General features: G+C 43.8%; 1 protein-coding gene and 1 pseudogene across 1 annotated transcript in view; both read left to right on the top strand.

Annotated features, from left to right (window-relative positions):
* Positions 1-4466: 4466 nt before the first annotated feature.
* On the top strand, positions 4467-5076 carry LOC110287513 (annotated as a pseudogene).
* Positions 5077-14099: 9023 nt separating this feature from the next.
* Positions 14100-20285, top strand: part of Pdha1 (pyruvate dehydrogenase E1 alpha 1 subunit) — a 15550-nt gene continuing 9364 nt past the window's right edge. Inside the window, exons 1-3 of the mRNA XM_021152936.1 lie at positions 14100-14229; positions 19178-19237; positions 20109-20282. Coding sequence (XP_021008595.1) covers positions 14173-14229; positions 19178-19237; positions 20109-20282 — 291 coding nt within the window. The 5' untranslated portion in view covers positions 14100-14172. The remainder of the gene's footprint in view (positions 14230-19177; positions 19238-20108; positions 20283-20285) is intronic.

Below are 20285 nucleotides of genomic sequence, written 5' to 3'. Positions count from 1 at the left end.
GCATTCCCATACATTCTACCAGTCCAACTGAAGGCTAACAGAGCCTTGGGGAGGTCCAGGGAGATGGCTTAGCAGGGGAAGGAGTTTGCCGTTAAGTTGGACAACCTGGGTTCCATTCCCTGGACCCACAAGGTAGAAAGACAGACCCAAATCCCACAAGTATGCATGGCATGTACACACCCAGATACATATACATACATGCATAGACACAATAAATAAAATGTTGTTTTCAAAAGAAACCTTAGGAAAAGAGTTCAGAAATCCCCTGGTTTTTTTTTTTTCATTTGCATTTTCTAGTTCATACCTCATTCTCATATTAGTTTTATCTTCAGTCGCCTCTTTAATAAATATTTATTGATGTCATGCTATGTATCAGTTTCTGTTCTAGAGGCTGGAAAGACAGAGAAAAATATTTTTTCTTCCCAAGAGGATTTGCTAGTGGTGGCCAAACTGTAGAAGCAAGTCACTAACATGTAAAGAAAGAGCACTATAATCAAGATATATTCAAAACACCGAACACGAAATTTTAGTTTACATTTTATTAAGTAAAGGAACAATGTATCCATCATTAACATATGAACCAAGATTGTTAATGTTGTCTTTACATGTTTCAAGAAAGTTCCATGCACATTGGCAAGTGTTTTCATTTTGGAGGATGCTAATGCCAAACTTTCCCTATGCTGATGTTGGGTTGCCACCTGGTGGAAAGATTGGATAGGTCCCTCACCGGCTTCTTTATTTCTTCCGTTGGAATTCCATTTTTTTTTTATGTTTTATTAATGCCTTTGTAGATCAAGTTTTCCCCATATTCCTTATGTTAGACTACAGTCTTATAAAACAGTCATCTCTTTTTACATATTGAAACACATCCTGAGGAATTGGTCATAGCAGAAAAGATCTTTTTAGCATGAAACAGTCCCAACACAAAGTTTATGCAATTGTACATCTCTGTTTCAGTCTTACTACAATTGCAGTACCCCCTAGTGGAGTTTATCTTCAATTGCACACCAAAGAAGATTGTCCCCTTGTTATCCTGGGTAGAGTTCCACATAGCCATCTGCTCACAAATCGGTGATGTTTTCCTTGTGATTCCTACCATGGAATTGATCTGTATGGGGTTATTATGTCATTACAGAACAATTTTTTCCTCCTTCTACACTGTAAGTTGAATATGTGATTGATTTTTACAAATGCATTTTAAGGGCAATGGGGATATGGCTCAGTATGTAATAGTGCTTGCTGTGTAAGCATGAGTTCAAATCCTCAGTACCCAAGCAAAAATCTGGCTGTGACTATGCACATGCCTGCAACCGCAGCTATGTGGGGGAACAGAGACAGGAGGATCACTGGGACTTGCTGGTGGCCAACTTAGTCCCAGGTTCAGTAAGAGACCCAGTCTAGAGTCATAAGATGGAGAGCAATAAAACAAGATACCTAACAGTCTCTTCTGATCTCTGAGTGAACACAAGGCACACTTCCCAACACACGCACATGCACACGCGCACACACACAAAAATGCATTATTAACCTATTTCCCATTAATTCATGTATTTATTCACTCTGCATCTGAATAATACCCCCCTCTCCTCTTTCCAGTTCCCCTTCATGCAGCCCTTCTCCTATCCATCCTCCCCTTCGCCTCTGGGAAGGGGAGGTCCCCTTGGGTATCCCCTCACCCTGGCACATCAAGTCATTGCAGGACTAGGGACATCCTTCACCACTGAGGCCAGACAAGGCAGCCCAGTCCTCAGACAGTCAACAGAGTCAAGGTAAGCCTAGGCTTTACTTTTTGGGAGACCTCTTCAAGAAGACAAAGCTGCACATCTGCTACATATATATGGAGGTTGGGGAGGGTAGGTCCAGCCTGCGTATGCTCTTTGGTTGGTGGTTCAGTCTCTGAGAACTCCAAGGGTCCAGGTTAGTTGACATGGCTGGTCTTCTTGTGGAGTTTCTATCCCCTTCAGGGTCCTCAATCCTTCCCCCAACTCTTCTCTAGACTTGCCAAGCTCTGTTTCATGTTTGGCTGTGAGCCTCTGCACCTGTTTTGGTCAACTGCTGGATAGAGTGTCTCAGAGGACAGTTATGCTAGGCAAGCATAACAGAGTATCGTTAATAGTGTCAGATACTAGTTCTTGCCCGTGGTATTGGTCTCAAGTTGGGCTGGTTATTGGTTGGCCATTCCCTCAGTTTCTGCTCCATCTTTGTCCCTGCACATCTTATAGGCATAACACATTTTGGGTCGAAGGTTTTATGGATGGGTTGATGTCCATATCTCTCCACTGGGAGCCTGCCTGGCTACAGGAGGTGGCCACTTCAGGTTCCATATCTATCCCCACTGCTAGGAGTCTCAGCTAGAGCCACCCCCATAGACTCCCTGGAGCCTCCCCATCCCAGGTCTTTGGTGCATCCTAGAGATGCCCTCTCCTCCCTCTTGCCTGTTGCCCACCCATCTGTTCAGTCTCCTCCTGCCCTCTCTTCCCTTCTCTCCCTACACTTGACCCCCTCACCCCTGTTCCCCTCCCCATCTCTTCTCCCACCCAGTTTCCTTCATCTATCCACCTAGGATGGGTATTTTATTTCCCCTTCTGAGTGAGATTCAAAGATTCTCTCTTGGGTCCTCCTTGTTATTTATCTTCTTTGAGTCTGTGAATATCCTGTACTTTATGGCTAATATCCACTTATGAGTACATACCATGCATATTCTTTCAGGTCTGGGTAGTAACCTAACTACTGATCAGTGTAGCCAAGCAACACACTACAAAGTACTGGCTGCTTCCTCTTATGATCACATGGCTGGGCTGGAAACTATGGCTGTTGCTACAGAGAAGGTGTTTTCTGATTGGGATTTCTTGTTCCCCAGTGTTAGAGTATAACCTGCTAGTATTATCCAGCTATTGCAGAACAAAGGCTTCTCTATTACAATGCTGATGCTGATGAAAGATGCTGCTTAGTTGAATTGCCAAAATTCTAAAGGACATGATTGGTCCTCAGACTTGTACCCAAGCTACTGGAAAAGGAATGAAGGCCTATGCTTCTTTCTTATGAGGAGGGGCCGGAAATTTTCCTTTGAACTTGTATTCCTATTTGCGCTGATACTGCCTACTGGGACATCTGCACTTTGAGAACCACTGAGAATCTATTCCTTACATTTTAGCTCTTGGATAGCTCATGGTTTTCCTGTATAATCTATCATTGTTCCAGGTTTGAAATGCTGTGAAGAGTTGAAACAATCACTTTCTGGGGTCATTCTAAGCACTCGTGGTACCTTTGGATCAAATGTTAGCAGTGGCCTGCTTATTTGATGGGTTATTGTTATTGTTGTTTCACAGTATGGGATATTATCTGTTCTTATATCTCCAAATCCTAGAGTAGAAACTCCCCCCAAACATCAGTTGGCTTAATAAATAAATTTGGTCCTTCAGTAGTGACAGGTTAGTTTGAATATATGAAGTCGATAGGCGTTTTATGTCTCCAGCCTCCTCTCAAACTTCTTACAGTAAAGGAAATCATAGGCAAAGTTCTGTCAGCGTCTTCCATTTAGGCAGTTACACACTCCGCTGCATATCCTGTCTCATGCACAGCCTGTTCTCCTGAGTGTGGTAACATCATCTGTCCTTGTGATGCCTGTCTAGGCTGACGTGCTGGTCCAAAGCCCACTCAGTCATGTGACAGGGCCTTCCAAAAAAGCAGCCATAAGGCCACGACTCTCAGGGTCCCTGGCCTTGGGACCCATATGTTAGGTTTTTAACAGTGAGGGAGTAAATGCATGCACAATAATTGGGACCTTGGGTTGCTCTATTCTGCTCATGCATGGACAAAGACCCCTCAGAATTCATGTCCCCTACATCTCCAGAATACCACTTTCCCACTCAAACTTATTCCTAGCACTTCTTAGATGAGTCAATACATTCCTCTGTTACAAGATTTTTTTTTTTAATTTTTGAGAGAAGGTATCTTATGTATGGCAGGCTAGTCTCAAATTTGGTATGCAATTTAGGATGACCTTTCATTTCCATCTTACGAGTGGCGGGATTATAGGCATACACCATCACACTTGCTTTTTACATGTAGTTTTGAGGTTTGAGTTCAGGGCTCAGTGCATGATCAGTAAGTGCTCTACCAACTGAGCTGTACTTCCAGACCTCTGGTACAAACATAAGTAGGGTACTCTCACAGGTTTTCTAATAGATGGACTACTGATGAGGATTCTTCAACTCCGCATGGCACAGGTCTTCCTGTGTGACTCCCTGATTAGGGTACATCACAGGGTAAATGGCTGATCTGGGATGTGGAAGAGTCCAGTTAATTAGTAGATGTGTTGATGGCACTCTTGACAGAATTCTAGTCATTGCACATAGTATAGATCCAAGGAGCATGAAATTATTGTGCATGCATTTACTCCCTCACTGTTAAAAACCTAACATATGGCCGAGGGCGAAGGGCCGGCCAGACGCAGGGATGCAGCACACCATCAATGATGATGTTTGGAAAAATTTCGAGACAGTTCTGCAGCTTAAAGAAAATCCCATGGTCATGTGACTCCAGATACTTCTGGGAATGGTTGAATACAGTGTTTAATAAAGTAGATTATGAACGCCTCAGGGATGTTGGCCCTGACAGGGCACCATCTGAGTGGCTACTTCGGTGTGGAGCCAAAGTATGCTACTGTGGCCACCAGAAGTGGCTACAGGACTATAACACACTCCCAGGAGGCTCTATAGACAGATACAAGATTCAAGCTATTGATGCCGCCGATTCTTGTATCATGGACATTGGCTTGGATCACATGGTGGGCCTAGAGCATGTTGAAAAATAACACTATGCAAGTGTCATTATATTGAAGATAACTGTTTGCAGAGGCTTAGTCAACTTGAAAATTTACAAAAAAGCCTATTGGAACTGGAAATAATTGCCTGTGGGAATGTCACAGACGACGGCATCATTGCTCTATGACATTTCAGAAACCTCAAGTATTTGTTCTTATGTGATCTTCCTGGAGTAAAAGATAAAGAATACCTTGCCCAAGTCTTTAAGACAGCACTGCCTTCTCTGGAACTAAAATTAAACCTGAAGTAAAATAAGTGTCTGGTTTCACTATTAAGGATCATTTGAAATTGCTGATACTAGATAGCTACAAATATTACATAGTCACCAATAGGACTGTGAAAATGATTCAGAAATGGAGAATGGATGTCAGGAAGAGAATAACTCATCAAAAGTATATATATATATATGTTGGTGTAGTGTTCTTTAAACTGCAATGCAAATATTCTTCCTTACAATAATTTACACCATGTTGAAGCATGTTACTGTAAACCTACAGTTATGAAACCTGAAAGCTCAGGTGCTGATTCACTGCTGGAATCCACTGTACAGAGCTGTCGTGGCATTGAGAGCAGCGAGCTGGATGGCTTCCCAGGATTTGCATGCTTGCCCAAGCTCCTGCACTGCTGCGTTCCTAGTCATACATACTTTTAAAAATACCCTTTCTCAGAAACAGAGTTGCTGGCTACTCTGTCCTACTTTAAAGCATGGGCTGCTTCCTGCTGCCTAAAACAGAATGCAATACTTATCTACACCCAACTAGTTTTGCTGGTAAAACAAACAGAGGAAACAGGCTACCCTACTCCCCATCTGCTTCAAACAAGAATGTGTGTTTGTTAGATGCTAATTTTGCTATCTCTCAAATACCTTTGAATTCTACCTTCTATGAACTCAAGGAATATAAAAATATAAATACAAAAATGAATTTTATATCTAGAAAACACTAATAAAGAATGCCATAAGTAAAAAAGAAAAAAAAAAACTAACATTTGGGCTATTAGGCAAAATCTCAGGAATTCTGTGTTCTAGTCTTAGCTTGTCACCATCTTCCTTTAGCCTTGGACCTTAGTTTATTCATGAACAAAAGGCCTAAATTGCCCAGTGCTGGAACTAACCCCAGTCCCTAAAGTGTTATGGAGATACTATTTTCCAGACAGGCTGAGCTGGATAGTGAGATCAGTTTAAATAAAATAAAATAAAATAAAATAAAATAAAATAAAATAAAGCCAAAGTAAGAGAAAAGAAGTAAAGCAAAGTCCCTGAAGGTAGCACTAACATACCAAGGTGGAATACCAACTTTCTTTAAGGAAGGCATGGCAGAAAGTCCCCCTCACAGTATGTTAGCATTGACTGGGTGGCAGGAAGCAGTGATACAAGAGAAAATGGGGTGAGACACACTCCATCCATCTTTGCTTACATTTTATGAATAGACATAATTTTGAATATATTTCTATGAATAGGCACATAGGTCTGGCATTTTTACTGTTGCCCCAATAAAAGCTGGCCTATCATGGAAATAACCTTAGGGAATCAAAATAGACTTAGGTAGAATCTGGACCACAGATGGGACAGATTACCAAAGGCAACTCAAGCAGTGCCTTACTTACTGTTCTATTGCTGCGATGAGGCATCATTGAAGCATCATGACCAAGGCAATGTATAACATAAGGCATTTATCTGGGGAATTGCTTACATTTTCAGAGGGTTAGTCCATGCTCCACATGGCAGGAAGCTTGATGCCATGCAGGCAGATAGGCCAACAGGCAGGAGGAGGCATGGTGCTGGAGAAGTAGCTGAGAGCTCACATCTGAGCTACAAGTTACAGGCAAAGAGAAGACAAGTTCTGGTGTTGGCTTTTGAACCCTCAAAGCCCAGCCCCAGTGACATACCTCCTTTAACAAGGCCACACATCCTAATTCTTCCCAAAGGGTTCCACTAACTGGGGATCAAATATTCCAATATGAGCCTAGGGGCTCATTCTCATGCAGACTACCAAATTTGGGGGCCAAGAAAGCAAACCAAGAGCCACTAACTTAGTGAACTGTGCTAGCTTCATTGGAAGAAAAGGCACAATTCTCCCATAGCCCATGCGCACCCCCCTTTGTTTTTTTGATGTAGGGACTCCATAGTCCATATTAGCCTGAAAAACACTTCATGAAACAAGCTGGCTGGAATTTACAGTGCTCTTTCTGTCTTAGCTTATGAAGTGCTGAGATTACAAATGTGAGCCAGTAAGCCTGGTTCTCATGGCCATTTGAAACATCGCCATAACACACCTGCCTACATTTCTAAAGTAAAAGATGTAGATAGTCTAACCTAGGCACACACAGCAGGTATAGACTTTTTAAAGGCTGTGGATTTAAGAAGTTAAAGCCATTTGTTGGAGACAAACGCATGGGCTTGAAAAGTGACAGTAAACAGAGAACCCATGTGGCTGTAACAGCTGTGAGTGTAGCCTGACTTGGATGTTAGTTCAGTGACTCAAATACCACTTGAAGCCTTGCTGTTGGTTATAGGATCTTTCTGTGGTGGTAGATAATGCCTGGAAAATCCCCAAACAAAGTATATTATTGACATCATTGTCGCTCTCTTCACTTAGCAAGCACTTTTGTATTTCCAGCAAATCCCGGAATGCCTCATGAAAGTTTTCATCCCATGAATGGCCAAAAGAAAGGATTTTCAAGTTGTGTAAGAAGGATGAATAGTGATAGGGTGATGGCTTGGTAGGTTTGAGTGCATCTGACTATGCAAGCATGAGTACCAGTGTTCTGACCCATAGTTCCCATGGAAAAGTCTAATGTAGCAGCATGCAGCTATGAAACTAGTGCTGGGGTTGGGGGTGGGGGGGAGTTGAGAAGAGAAGGCTCCTAAAGCTATCTGGCCAGACAGTCTAGCCAATCAGTGAGCCCCAGGTTCAGAGAAAGAGACCCTGTCTCAAAGAAACAAAATAGAGAGCAATTGAAGAAGACACCTCCACATCTGTCACATCTGTCAACCTCTGGCCTACATAGGCACACACATGGGTAAGAGTGAGTGTGTACATATGAACATGTACACACACACACACACACACGGAGAGAGAAGTGGAGATGGCTTTTTACTACCCAAACTGGCTGGTCCTGTCCAATGAAGTCAAATGTCTTTCTTTTTAAAGATTTATTTATTTATTATATATGAGTACGCTGTGTGCTGTCTAGAGATACACCAGAAGAGGGCATCAGATCTTATTACAGATGGTTGTGAGCCACCATGTGGTTGCTGGGAATTGAACTCAGGACCTTTGGAAGAGCAGTCAGTGCTCTTAACCGCTGAGCCATCTCTCCAGCCTGAAGCCAAATGTCTTAACAGTATGCCTGCCAAGCTCCCCTCTTCATCAACAGAAGTGGCTTTTGGGACAGCACGGCCTCCCACTAAGAAGCTCTCTACAGGAACACAGTTTATCCTTAAATCTGCCAAGTGTCCAACTGATTCATTCCCAAAGCATATCTGAAAAAACAGAGGTTCCTACCAAAAGCACCAAGAGCCCAAAAGATCTCCATATTTATATACAGTAACAAAATTCTAGTATGGGGCACACTAAGGGCCAAGCATTAGACTTGACAAATTCTAACCCATGCAATCTTTATGAGAGCTCTAGGAGACGAACACTGATGTCACATTGTTTAGAGACGAGGAAATGGAAGCTCAGAGGGGTTAAGCAACCTGCCCAAAGCTGGGTGAGAGGTTGAGCCAAGATTTGAGACCAGGTGGACTACTTCCAGAATCCAGTTACTAGGCTGCCTCTCCATGGGCCTGTCTCTAGGTTTACAAAGAGTAATTCTCCTTGGGAATAAGCCCAGAAAATTGTTGAGAAAGTAACTTAAGGCCAGAGGAATCAGCCATGGTTTGCATGATAGGAAAACAAGACCAGAATGAGAAGGGCATGCAATATTACGTAATCCATGCATGATGGGAATAGATCTTAGCTCCTTGACCTTAGATTTCCCAAACTCCAGTACCGTAATAAATACATACTTCTTGTGTTAACCCAGCATGGCCCAGGACCAGCAGTCCTTTACCTTTCCTAACACAACTTAAGTGGGTTACAGATATAATTGTGCATATAATAAATTTATAAATTTGAAAACTGCCACCAATCCCCTTGCCTGCCAGATCACAAGTTCCACGGAAGCATGAGTACACTGTCAAGTAGCCATTGTCCCTGTTCCTTAAGAGGCTGAATAAGGAGTGGCTCAACAAGTATGGTTCAGTGAATGAAGGTGTCTTAGTTAGGGTTTCTGTGGCTGTGAAAAACACCGTGACCAAAGCAACGTGAGGAGGAAAGGGTCCATCTTCCAGAAAGTCAGGTCAGGAACTGAAGCGAACACCATGGATGCACACTGCTCCTCATGACTTGCTCAGCCTGCCTTCTTAGAGCACACCAAGGCCACACCCACAAAGGGAAGGACCCTCCCACATCAACCTCAGTCAAGGAAATGCCCCGACCCCCCAGACTTGCTAACAGGCTAATCTGGTGGGAGGATTTTCTCAGTTAAGGTTCTCACTTCCAGAATGATTCAGGCTTGTGTCAAGTTGACATAAAACTAGCTAGCATATAGCTAGGTGATGGTGCCGCATGCCTTTAATCTCAGCACTTGAGAGGCATAGGCAGGTCTATAGAGCAAGTTCCAGGAAGGCCAGGGTTACAGAGAGAAACCCTGTCTTGAAAACACACACACACACACACACACACACACACACACACACAAAAGCTCACACAGAAGGAATGTTCGAATATTTTAAACTTAACTAGAGATAATAGCTTAATCATTGGTGTCTGATGTGTGCACTGCTTGTTCTGTAAATGAAAAAATTCATATACATACATAGCCACTGGCTGCTGCATGCCTATCACTGCCTGTAACAGCGACCATTATCCTGTTTCTGTCTGAAGCCTACAAACCACCCCAGAGCCTCCACCACTATCACTAGAGTATTTTAAAGCTCCTTCCAGACATCTTATAACCATCAAAACCATCCTCACTATGCGGGAATTTGCACATGACTTACTGCCAAATCACATGTCAACCAGGCAGCATGCACGAGGCCCTAAGTTCTAGATCACAGCACCACAAGAAAAACTCAAAGCACAAAAGCCACTCCTTTAGTGTGTCTCTATAAAAGGTAAGGGCTCTTTTGAAAATCACTTTAAAAGCACGTTTACATGGCTTAAAGTCTTTAATACCCTCAAACATTCTGTAGTGTTTGCCCAATATAGCTGATAAACATCTCTTTAGTTTGAGATAGCCAAGCAATGGACACATCCATTGTATGTGGTTAATAAATCCCCCTTTAACATGTGACCATTCCCTGTTTGTTTAACATTGCCCATTGTTTAGGTCATCTTTCCTTTAGCATTTCTTTTTTTTTAATTTAATTTAATTTTTTAAGATTTATTTATTTCATTTATATAAGGTCACTGTAGCTGTCTTCAGACACACCAGAAGAGGGCATCAGATCCCAATACAGATGATTGTGAACCACCATGTGGTTGCTGGGAATTAAACTCAAGACCTCTGGAAGAGCAAGTAGCCAGTGCTCTTAACTGCTGAGTCATCTCTCCAGCCCCCTTTAGTATTTTGTCATGGATTGTATATTCTTGGACCAGGGAGTGGCACCATTTGGAGGTATGGCCTTGTTGGAATAGGTGTGACCTGGTTGGAGTAGGTGTGTCACTGTGGGTGTGAGCTTAAGACCCTCACCCTAATTGCCTGAAAGTCAGTCTTCCACTAGCAGCCTTCAGATGAAGATGTGGAACTCCCAACTCCTCCTTCACCATGCCTGCCTGGATACTGTCGTGCTCCCACCTTGATGATAATGGACTGAACCTCTGAACCTGTAAGCCAGTTCAAATTAAATGTTGTTTTTATAAGACTTGCCTTGGTCATTGTGTCTGTTCACAGCAGTAAAACCCTAACTAAGAAATTGGTACCAGCATAGTGGGGATTCCTATGACAACCTGACCATGTTTTGGGGAGGACTGTGGAAGGACTTTGGAACTTTGGGCCAGAAGATCCATTCAGTGTTAAGAGCTCTTTGGGATGTTGTGTAGGAGCTTGGAAGATAATGCTGAGAACAGTGAAGAATATGGAGGCCCAGGGCCATTGCTATTTTGGATTGTGAAGATTCTGTGGTTCTGGTTAGCTGGGGCTGAAGAATCGGCTGTGATTAACAAGATACCAGAACCACTAAAGTGAACTTTTGTGTTACTGGGACTATTGATGCTGGTTAGCTGGAGCTAAGAAATTAGCAGTGATTAAGAAGAGACCATCATCACTGAGGTGACATCTTCTGGGGAGTGTTTTCTGAGAGCACAGAGGCTGTGTTCCAGTGATAGCCAAGGTTGTACCTTGGGCTGTGGCTGAACTTAGTAATATGTAAGAGTTACCCAGGTGGTACTGGTTTTGAAGGCATGAAGGGGTCACGTAGAGCAGCTGAGGCTTGGCACTATGAGAGGCCATGGAAGGCCATTGGTGAAGGTGCAGCTTCAGTTGCAATTGATGGCCCAGGACTGAAGGGGTCATGCAAAGGATTTGAGGCTTGGCACCATGAAGAGAGCCTATGAGAGGCTATTTGTGAAGCCTAGTTACAGTGGAAGACAGTAGCATTTTGGAGATGCCAGCACCATGAATGACCACCAAGAACAGCAGCAGCAGTGGAGTACAGGCCGCTGAAGCCTAGAAGACAATGTGTGTGCTACAAAGGGCATGGCTGGAGAAGTGACCCAAGCTCTTCGATGAACCCAGAAGATCGTAAGTTGGATCCCAGACATTGGACAGTTGTAGTTTAATTTTTGCTTTTGATTGTGATTGTGCCCTGATATTTTTCCCTCTTAAAGGTAGAAAATATTTTAGTGGATCCCACAGTTAAGAGACTTTTAATTGTAAAAAGACTTTGGATATTTTTAAAGGATTGAACTTTTAATATGTAGAGACTGTGGGACTTCTAAAGTTATATAAGATCTTGGGGATGAATAAGAACTAAGGGTTGAGGCTTACTAGTGATGTGTTTGTGTGTCAAGTTGACAAGAGCTCAATTGTATTGGCTGGTTTTGGGTGTCAACTTGACACAGGCTGGAGTTATCACAGAGAAAGGAGCTTCAGTTGGGGAAATGCCTCCACGAGATCCAACTGTGGGGTGTTTTCTCAATTAGTGCTCTGGGCTGGTAGTCTTGGGTTCTATAAGAGAGCAAGCTGAGCAAGCCAGTGGAAGCAAGTCAGTAAAGAACATCCCTCCATGGCCTCTGCATCAGCTCCTGCTTTCTGACCTGCTTGAGTTCCAGTCCTGACTTCCTTGGTGATGAACAGCAGTATGGAAGTGTAAGCTGAATAAACCCTTTCCTCCCCAACTTGCTTCTTGGTCATGATGTTTGTGCAGGAATAGAAACCCTGGAAACAAAGGGTTCCTAAGACAAATTTCTTACATCATTTTCATTCAAAGGGCAATATATATATATATATATATATATATATATATATATACATATATACACACATACATATATGTATATTTATATACATACACACATATATTTATATATATTTACTTTTAATTAAAATATAATTACATCATTCCCCCTTTCCTCTTCTCCCCCCAACCATTCTCACAGCCCGACTCTCAAATGTATGGCATTTATGATCTCCATGGATGAAGGATGAAATGAGTGCTGTAGTGATACATTATAACCCACGGGAAAGAAAGAGCCACAGATCCTTCACAAATACCCAACTGAATAAGAGAAAAGAGCAACATTGCCTGGAATCCTGGTGCCGGAGAGACAGAGACACGAGGATCCCTGGCACTTGAATGGAAATTTATCATTACAAAAGTTAATGCCTTAAAGAAACTGCCATGGGGAAACAAGGGAACCAGTGTTTTTATAACTAGAATATTTTCATTACATCCTTTTCTTTGCTAAACTCTTGGATGTCTATGGTCAACGATTAATATTTGCTTTCATTTACTTATTTTGATTTTTTTAAAAATTTCTTGTTGGAGGATATTTTGTAATAATGCAAAAGCCTTGTTTCTCTTTTTTTCCCCCCGCCATTCATTTTAGCTTCTATTGATAATTCCTGCCTGCAAGGGTGACGGTGTCTTTTTGAAGTGGGTGATTCCCACCCACTCAATCTGTGTATATTTGTGTGTGCACATGTGTGCGGAAGTCAAAGGTTAATTTCAGGTGTCAGTCTTCCTCAGTCACTCTTCAGCTAAACTTTTTGAGGCAGGGTCTCTTACTTATCCTGGCTATTACTTCAGCTAGATTGATGGACAAGCAAGTGAAGTTAGTTAACCGATCCAGGCAACAGTTTGAACTTTGAGAAATCATCATCTGCACATTTCCCTTGTTCTCATAAAGTCTCGTGTCCTAATCTTAATAGTGTTTGGGTAACAACAACACAGGAGATATAGGATTCTGCCTTTTTTCAAGCATAAAGGACAGACAAACTGCTTGTCTATAACTGAGTCCCCCATGAAAAGAAGCAAGCTGACAAAAAAAATCAAAGAATAAACGCTAAAGCTAAACTCTTGGATGTCTATGGTCAACGATTAATATTTGCTTTCATTTACTTATTTTGATTTTTTTTTTTAGATAGCCTCGCTAAGTAGTCCAAGCTTGCCTTGAACTGAACAGACAGCCTGACCTCCAACTCTGGCTATCATCTGACCTCAGACTCCCTAAGGAAGGAATGACAGGCATGTGCCACCACACCCAGCAACATCCAACATTTAACTGTTAAATCTCACCCAAGTCAACCAGGACAACATTTTGCAAGGAATATGTGACCTTTTAAAGACAAATTAGTGGCAGGACCATTTCTAGAAACCAGATGATCTGTCTTTCTTGCTCTGGCACCATGGCTTCTCCATGTAATGGAACAAGGCTGCCAAAGCTGTACCACAGGCCCGACTGGGCAAAGAGCAGGACCCGCTTTCACCACTTCTTCGCTGGTCTGTGGTACTCAGGGCAAAAGGAAGGAGAGGCCTCTTCCCCACGCCCCGGGGCCCCCCACTTTCCCACGCAGGCGCCCTGGGACTCCGGCCTCCTCACCCGCTGGCCACAGCCCCACCTCATTTTTTAGTTAATTAATGGGCGGCCACATGTTCCTCCTCAGAAGGGCGTAGCCATCGCCAGCAACCATTCTGGTTGGCCTGCAGACTAGCGCGGCGTGTGATGCCGTCGCGACTCCGTCACTGCGTTTAGGGCGTGGCTTCGGCTCCGGGCGCCTCAAGGAGACTTGGGGACGCCCGCACCACTCCTTTTGAGTGCCTGGGTGCCGCGGCCGCCGCGTGAGTCTGCTGCGCTCCATGAGGAAGATGCTTGCCGCTGTATCCCGCGTGTTGGCAGGCACTGCGCAGAAGCCGGTGAGGTCGCCTGATCCCGGGAGGCCGGGGTGGGGCTGGAGCCGGCCTGAGGCGGGGCAGGAAGAGGGCGGACCGGGCCCCCCTGGAGCGCACGGCTTGGGGCTGGGGACGAGCTGCGGGACTTGGGTGGGCTTTCCCCGCAGTCCGTGTCGCCACTGGCTGGGGGAAGAGCGGCTTGAGAACGGGCCCGGTCCGCTGTGCCTCCCCCGATCGCCGCCAGCGGAGCTTCACGCCAGCTCCCCTGCAGCGCCCCACAACTGCTCGTCCCTTACGGGATACTGGGAGGAGGAGCTTGGGCTTGCTCCAGCCTCTCTGCACTCCGCTGACTTCCACTCTCCTTCATGTCATTGCTCTTGGCTATGAGGCCACGTAAGACGAAATAAAGAGCTCCCAGTCCCGGGAGTCAGGTTCCGTGCGCACTCCGACTTCTTCGTTTACTAGTCTTGAGTCTACCAGGAACCATCAAGAAGCAGGATTTGTAAAAACTCATCTGAGGGCCCAGTTCTCTCATCTCCATAATGGAGATTCTGAGGACGCTACCTTCTGGGGGGGGGGGGGTTATCTTGAGTTGGTCAGTGGCACGTATGCCAACCCTTCTGCCTGGCACCTGCCAAGGACGGTGTCCAGCCGCGTGAGCATTTGTGGATCACCTGTGTTCTGTTCTGAGGAAGGTTCAGGGAGGTCAGGTTCACGGAAAACAAACTTCCTCCACTCCCTGCTCCTCTGAACTTTTTCTTGGCAGTCAATTTTCGAGCAATCGAGCATAACCCAGAGGAAGCCTCCTTTACCCTTAAACACACAGAGGCTTAGAGTTCAAAGTAGCGAAAGAAAACAGCAATGGTTTTCGGAGGGTTGGGATTAGAGGTTAAGACTTACGACCCGGCTTTAAGAGCTGTCTAATAAAGCTTTTAGCATTTTGACCTCTAGCCACACAGAGGTTGCCTTCTCTTGGTGTAACTGTCATCAGGCTTTGACTTGTAATTCTGGTTCTATTGATTTCTTTAGGATTTGATGCAATTCTGCTCAGTGTGGGGAGGTTGTAGAAAGGTCGAAAGTGTCCTTCTCTAGGAATTGCATCAAGGAATGGAAAAACACCATTTGAATCTGAACCGGCAGCAAAGCACATTTCTACGACATAGCCAACATTTATTGAGCTCTTAGTATGTGTCCTGAATTCGGCCACGATCTTCACGAGTGTTAAAAGTGCATCATTGATTTTCAGTTTGTTTGAACAAGTTTCTTGTGTGCAGAAATTGTTAGTTGAAGGGAAATTTGTTTATAGCTTGGGGGCTGGGCATGAAATAAAATTGAAAACTAAAAGAAACTTTGTTCTCAGTGGAAAGAAAAAATAAACAGCTCTGACTAGAATCAAAGTTTCTATAAGTTGCATTAGAATCCGAAATCAATAAAAATCATACCTTCTGCTTTGAAGACATGTGCTCCTCTTTAAGGGGAATAGGAAGCTGGGAACACTTTTAAATCTTCGTTAGACACTAGTAGCTAACCTTAGGTGTTGTATAGCTTTGTCTGACAGTCGTTTGCCATTTCCTTTAAATTCACCTTACAGCAGGAAAAAAAAAATAAGATTCTAGAGTCGAATTCACCATAGGAAGTACCCAGTTATTTTCTCACTTCTTGTTGTGGTGGAACATCTCCAGAAAGTAGCTTTTAAATTTTTCTTTTCTTTTCTTTTTTTTTGAGATAAAGTCTCACTATGTATCCCTGGCTGTCCTGGAACTCAGATCTCTTTGCTTTTCTACCTCTGGAGTGCTTGCATTAAAATCTTGTGTGACCACATCCGGCATGCTAAGGAGGAAGAGAAGTAGGTCTCTTTGTCTCTGTGTCTCTAGTCTCTTTATGTAAGAGGCTCATTTTGTAGCTCCTGCTGGCCTGGAACTCACATGTTGACTAGGCTGGCTCGGTGCCTGCCTCTGCCTCTGCCTCTTAAAGAAGTGGAGCAGCATGCCTGGCTGCTAGTTTTCTTTGTGCCTATAGTTGTTGTTACATGGTAATTAGGAACCATTCTTGAAGCTTTTCTGAGTGTTTCAAACTCTGGAGTTGACCTCCTATCTCTTTATCATTTGCAAATCTAAGGAATTGCAGATTTCTTTATTTCCGCCCTCTGAACACAAAACACAAAATGGCTCGAGGGTTTTAGTTTTTCCTGTTCTACGGGTGAAAAGACTTTAAAATTTAATTTAAGCCCTGCAAAAAGATCCTTACCTATAGTAAACAGTGGCCAGCTGAACTTGTGTAACAAGAGCCATTGGTAGCCAAGGATACCCAGAGGCGAGGGGGGGGGGGTGTTAGGCACTTGCTCTTTGATGGCTGCCGAGATGTGCTTAAAGTTCAGAGCCCTTATCTTACTCTGTGGCCTCTGTGTGCTTTGTACCTTTCCACCTTTTATTCTGCTAGTTGTTTTCCCCCTTAACAATCAGGGAAACATGGAGATTTTGCCTCAGGCTGTAAAATTGCCTCCGTCTCCTCACACTTTTTGGATGTGAAACTTTGAAATGGTTTACAAAAGTTGCGCTTTTAGTTTTAAATGGAGGTGAAAGCTTTCAAAGTCTGTAAGACCAAGTGAATTTAATTTTTTTTTTTGCCTTTGCCTTTGCCACTTGTATTTGTTATGCTTTCTTTTGTGAGATTCTTTTCTTACTACCATTTTTTTTGTCTGCATATTAGGCAAGATTTTTAATTCATGCTGGTACATTCTGAGAATTCTTAAATACTTTTACTTGGCCACTTGAATAATCCTGTGTTTAGATACTGTTATTTTCTTGAGTAAATTGTTCGAAGTCTCCATGAGAGGAATTTAATTAGGGGGGAAGTGTAGCTCAGAGGGAGAGCATGCCCTTAGCAATTGGAGGTCATGTGTTCAACCCCCAGCCACCCAACCCCTGCCCAGCCCCAGAAAAGAAAACCTGACAGGAATCTCATTTAAAGTTAATTCTTATTATTTAGTTTTCTGAGACACACTGAGAGACACAGTTGTGTCTCTCCACCCCCAACCCCTGCCCCCCATAGCCTGGCTGTCCGTAGACCGGGCTAGCCTCAAACTCATCCCACCCCCACCCCTGCCTCTACCTCCCCGGGGTGATGGGGTTAAAGAAATGAGCCATCACTGCCCTGCTCAGTAAACATATCTTTGAGAAAGAACTCACCCTTTTTTTTCCTCCTACTAATGCCTCGCTGGTTTGATCTCTGTTGTAGATTGTTCCCCAAACTAGTTTCTGTAGTTGTATCTAGAAATTTACTTTGCAATACAGTAGCTAGTTCTGGCTTCACAGACTCAGTTTAACTGCCAAAAAAAAATAGCACAACCATTTGTTTGCTACCTGGCTGGTCTCTGGGTTAGTTTTTCTTCATTTTGAGATAGCTCTGTTTACACCTTGTCTCTTCCTCTGATTTAACTGCAGCATCCGTTACTAGTATTTCGATTTGCCCTTGGGTAAGTGTGCCATTGTATTTGTCGGCTTTGTCGGATAGTAATAGAGTAGTTGCCAAGTATGCTCATCCCACTTTGTGTCTATGGGTTTGCACAGTTTCTGATTTTCAGTTCCCTGTGGTTAAGCTGTGGTCTGAAAATACTCAATGAAAACAAAAATCTCAGAAAGAAAGAATTGATGGGTTTAACTCTGTGTGCTGTTCTGCCTAGGATGGTGCAATCTTGCACTCCCTTCCGCCAGGTATCCGCTCTGTAGACTCAGCTCCCCAGCTGGACAGCACCAGGAGCCATCTTGATCACCATCAGATCAGCTGCCTGTACTTGCACATAGATAGCATTCAGTATTCCCAGTGGTTTTAGGATTCTACTGAGGGTCTTTCCTGGCCATAATGGAAGGTGCTGCATGCCTCTCATTCCAGCATTGGGAGGAGGCAGTGCGAAAGAGCAAGTAGATCTTAACAACTCCGCCCTATTGGCTCATCTATACTTGGAGGTATACGGAGCCTGCTGATCTTAACCCTCACAATGGTCAAACCCAGTGCTGCAAAACATTGTGTTATATATTAAACATGCTTTTTTTGTTTAAATGGGATCTGAGACTATGCTTCAAATCTCCAGGACAAAACACTTGCAGGTTTACGTGCAGATGCGGCAGAACGTGGCCAAAATGGAATGATTCTGTGTTGTGGTCTAATGTGAACCTTAGCTGTCACATAGAATGTTGTTCCAAGATTTCTTCAGTTGTGAAAGTAGAAAGGAATTGGTAACTCCAGGGCAGTGATAGCCACTCAAACATCAAGAAGGGAACACTGTTTTAAGAAACCCTTCTTCCCTTATGGGACTTGAAGAGGAACCTTCTCAAGATGTAGGCTGTTCTGCTGTAGAAGGGCTGGCCCAAGTCTCTTGTTAACCAGCACTAATAGCCGGGCGTGATGGCACACGCCTTTTAATCCCAGCACTGGAGAGGCAGAGGCAGGCAGATTTCTGAGTTCGAGGCCAGCCTGGTCTACAAAGTGAGTTCCAGGACAGCCAGGGCTACACAGAGAAACCCTGTCTCGAAAAACCAAAAACAAACGCAGCACTAATAGGGTGTTTCTCATTAAGGTATTTATCTAGCTCATACTCTGAGTCGTTTTTTTTTTTTTTTCCTCCTTCTCTATGGGTATGTATCGTAGAAAAGCAGTTCCCCGTAGATAGGGATTGATGGATAGTTTTATTCCACGTACTTTGTAAATGAACCTTCCGAAGCCCACGTGTAATCTAGTTTCTGTAGTTTGGTTGGTAATTATTGCTGTTCTCACTGTGACTTCTTTGAAAACAAAGCAGATGAGTGTGGTGTTTGCCACTCTCCATTTTGCCTTCAGATATGGCTATGTCTTAGATCCGTGCTTTAAGCATGGGTTCATGATAGCAATGACTTGATCTTGACGGTAAAAAAACAAAACAAAACAAAACCCCCCACCAAGATAATGGCTTTCTTTGCCTGTTTTTGTTTTCTAGGCAAGCCGGGTGCTGGTTGCTTCCCGGAATTTTGCAAACGATGCTACATTTGAGATTAAGGTGAGCTGTGTTTCACTTTAGTAGTTACTCGGTTTTGGACACGTATAGCTTGATACAGTTTCACCTTAAAGGGGGAGTCTTGATATTGGTGCTTTGAGGGTGGGGTCACTTTTCTTTCTGAATATTCCAGAATCAAAGGCTCAGAGAAGTTGAACAAGAGTAACTTGCTAGTAGTTTCAGGGAAACAGGCTTTAGAAATGTACTGTGGTTGTGGTGTCAAGCCTCTTGACATTCCGACATGCTGTCATCTGCAAATATGTTGGGTTGCCCCCAGAGCTGACCTGGGCACGTGGCCCTTCTTGAGCCAAAGGTTGGATATACGTGTGGTGTGGGGTGTGCTTCAGTGAAACATTGATGACCATAGATTTAAGGAATCAGAAGCAATGTGAAGCACTGCTTTTTATTTTACTTAATTTTAAGCCAAGGTCTCATAGAGCCCGAGTTAGCTCCAAACTATCCAGCAAAGGGATAACCTTGAACGCTTGATCCTGTAGTCAACTTTCAACTGATGAGATCATAGGTGTATGCTATCACACATCCTTCCTCCCCTCCCTCTCCCTTCCTTCTTTCCTTCCCTCCTTCCTTTTTGGTTTTACAAGACACGGTCTCTCTGTGGAGCCTTGGCTGTCCTGGAACTCACTCTGTAGACCCGTATGGCCTCAAACTCCTATAGATCGCCTGCCTCCGCCTTCCAGAGTGCTGGAATTAAAGGCGTGTGCCACCACAGCCGGCTTACACCTTCTTGAAGCACTTTGGAGGCCTGCATGTCTTTGCTGTTCAAGTTGTCTATTAGTGGAGCTGGATCTTAGAATGAGCCGGCAGTATCTGTGGGGTAGTAACTGGAGGCGGGGACCATCTTCCTCCACTTCAGAAATGTGACCTTCATCGGCTAGAAGAGGGCCCTCCAGTCAGCACAGTGCTCACCAGAGAGGATGGGCTCAAGTACTACAGGATGATGCAGACTGTGCGCCGGATGGAGCTAAAGGCGGATCAGCTGTATAAGCAGAAAATCATTCGTGGTTTCTGTCATTTGTGTGATGGTCAGGTA

The sequence above is a fragment of the Mus caroli genome, chromosome X, assembly GCF_900094665.2.
Source record: "Mus caroli chromosome X, CAROLI_EIJ_v1.1, whole genome shotgun sequence".
Lineage (NCBI taxonomy): Eukaryota > Metazoa > Chordata > Mammalia > Rodentia > Muridae > Mus > Mus caroli.
Note: the sequence above shows the minus strand (reverse complement) of the source record. Positions and strands in the feature narration are given on the sequence as shown.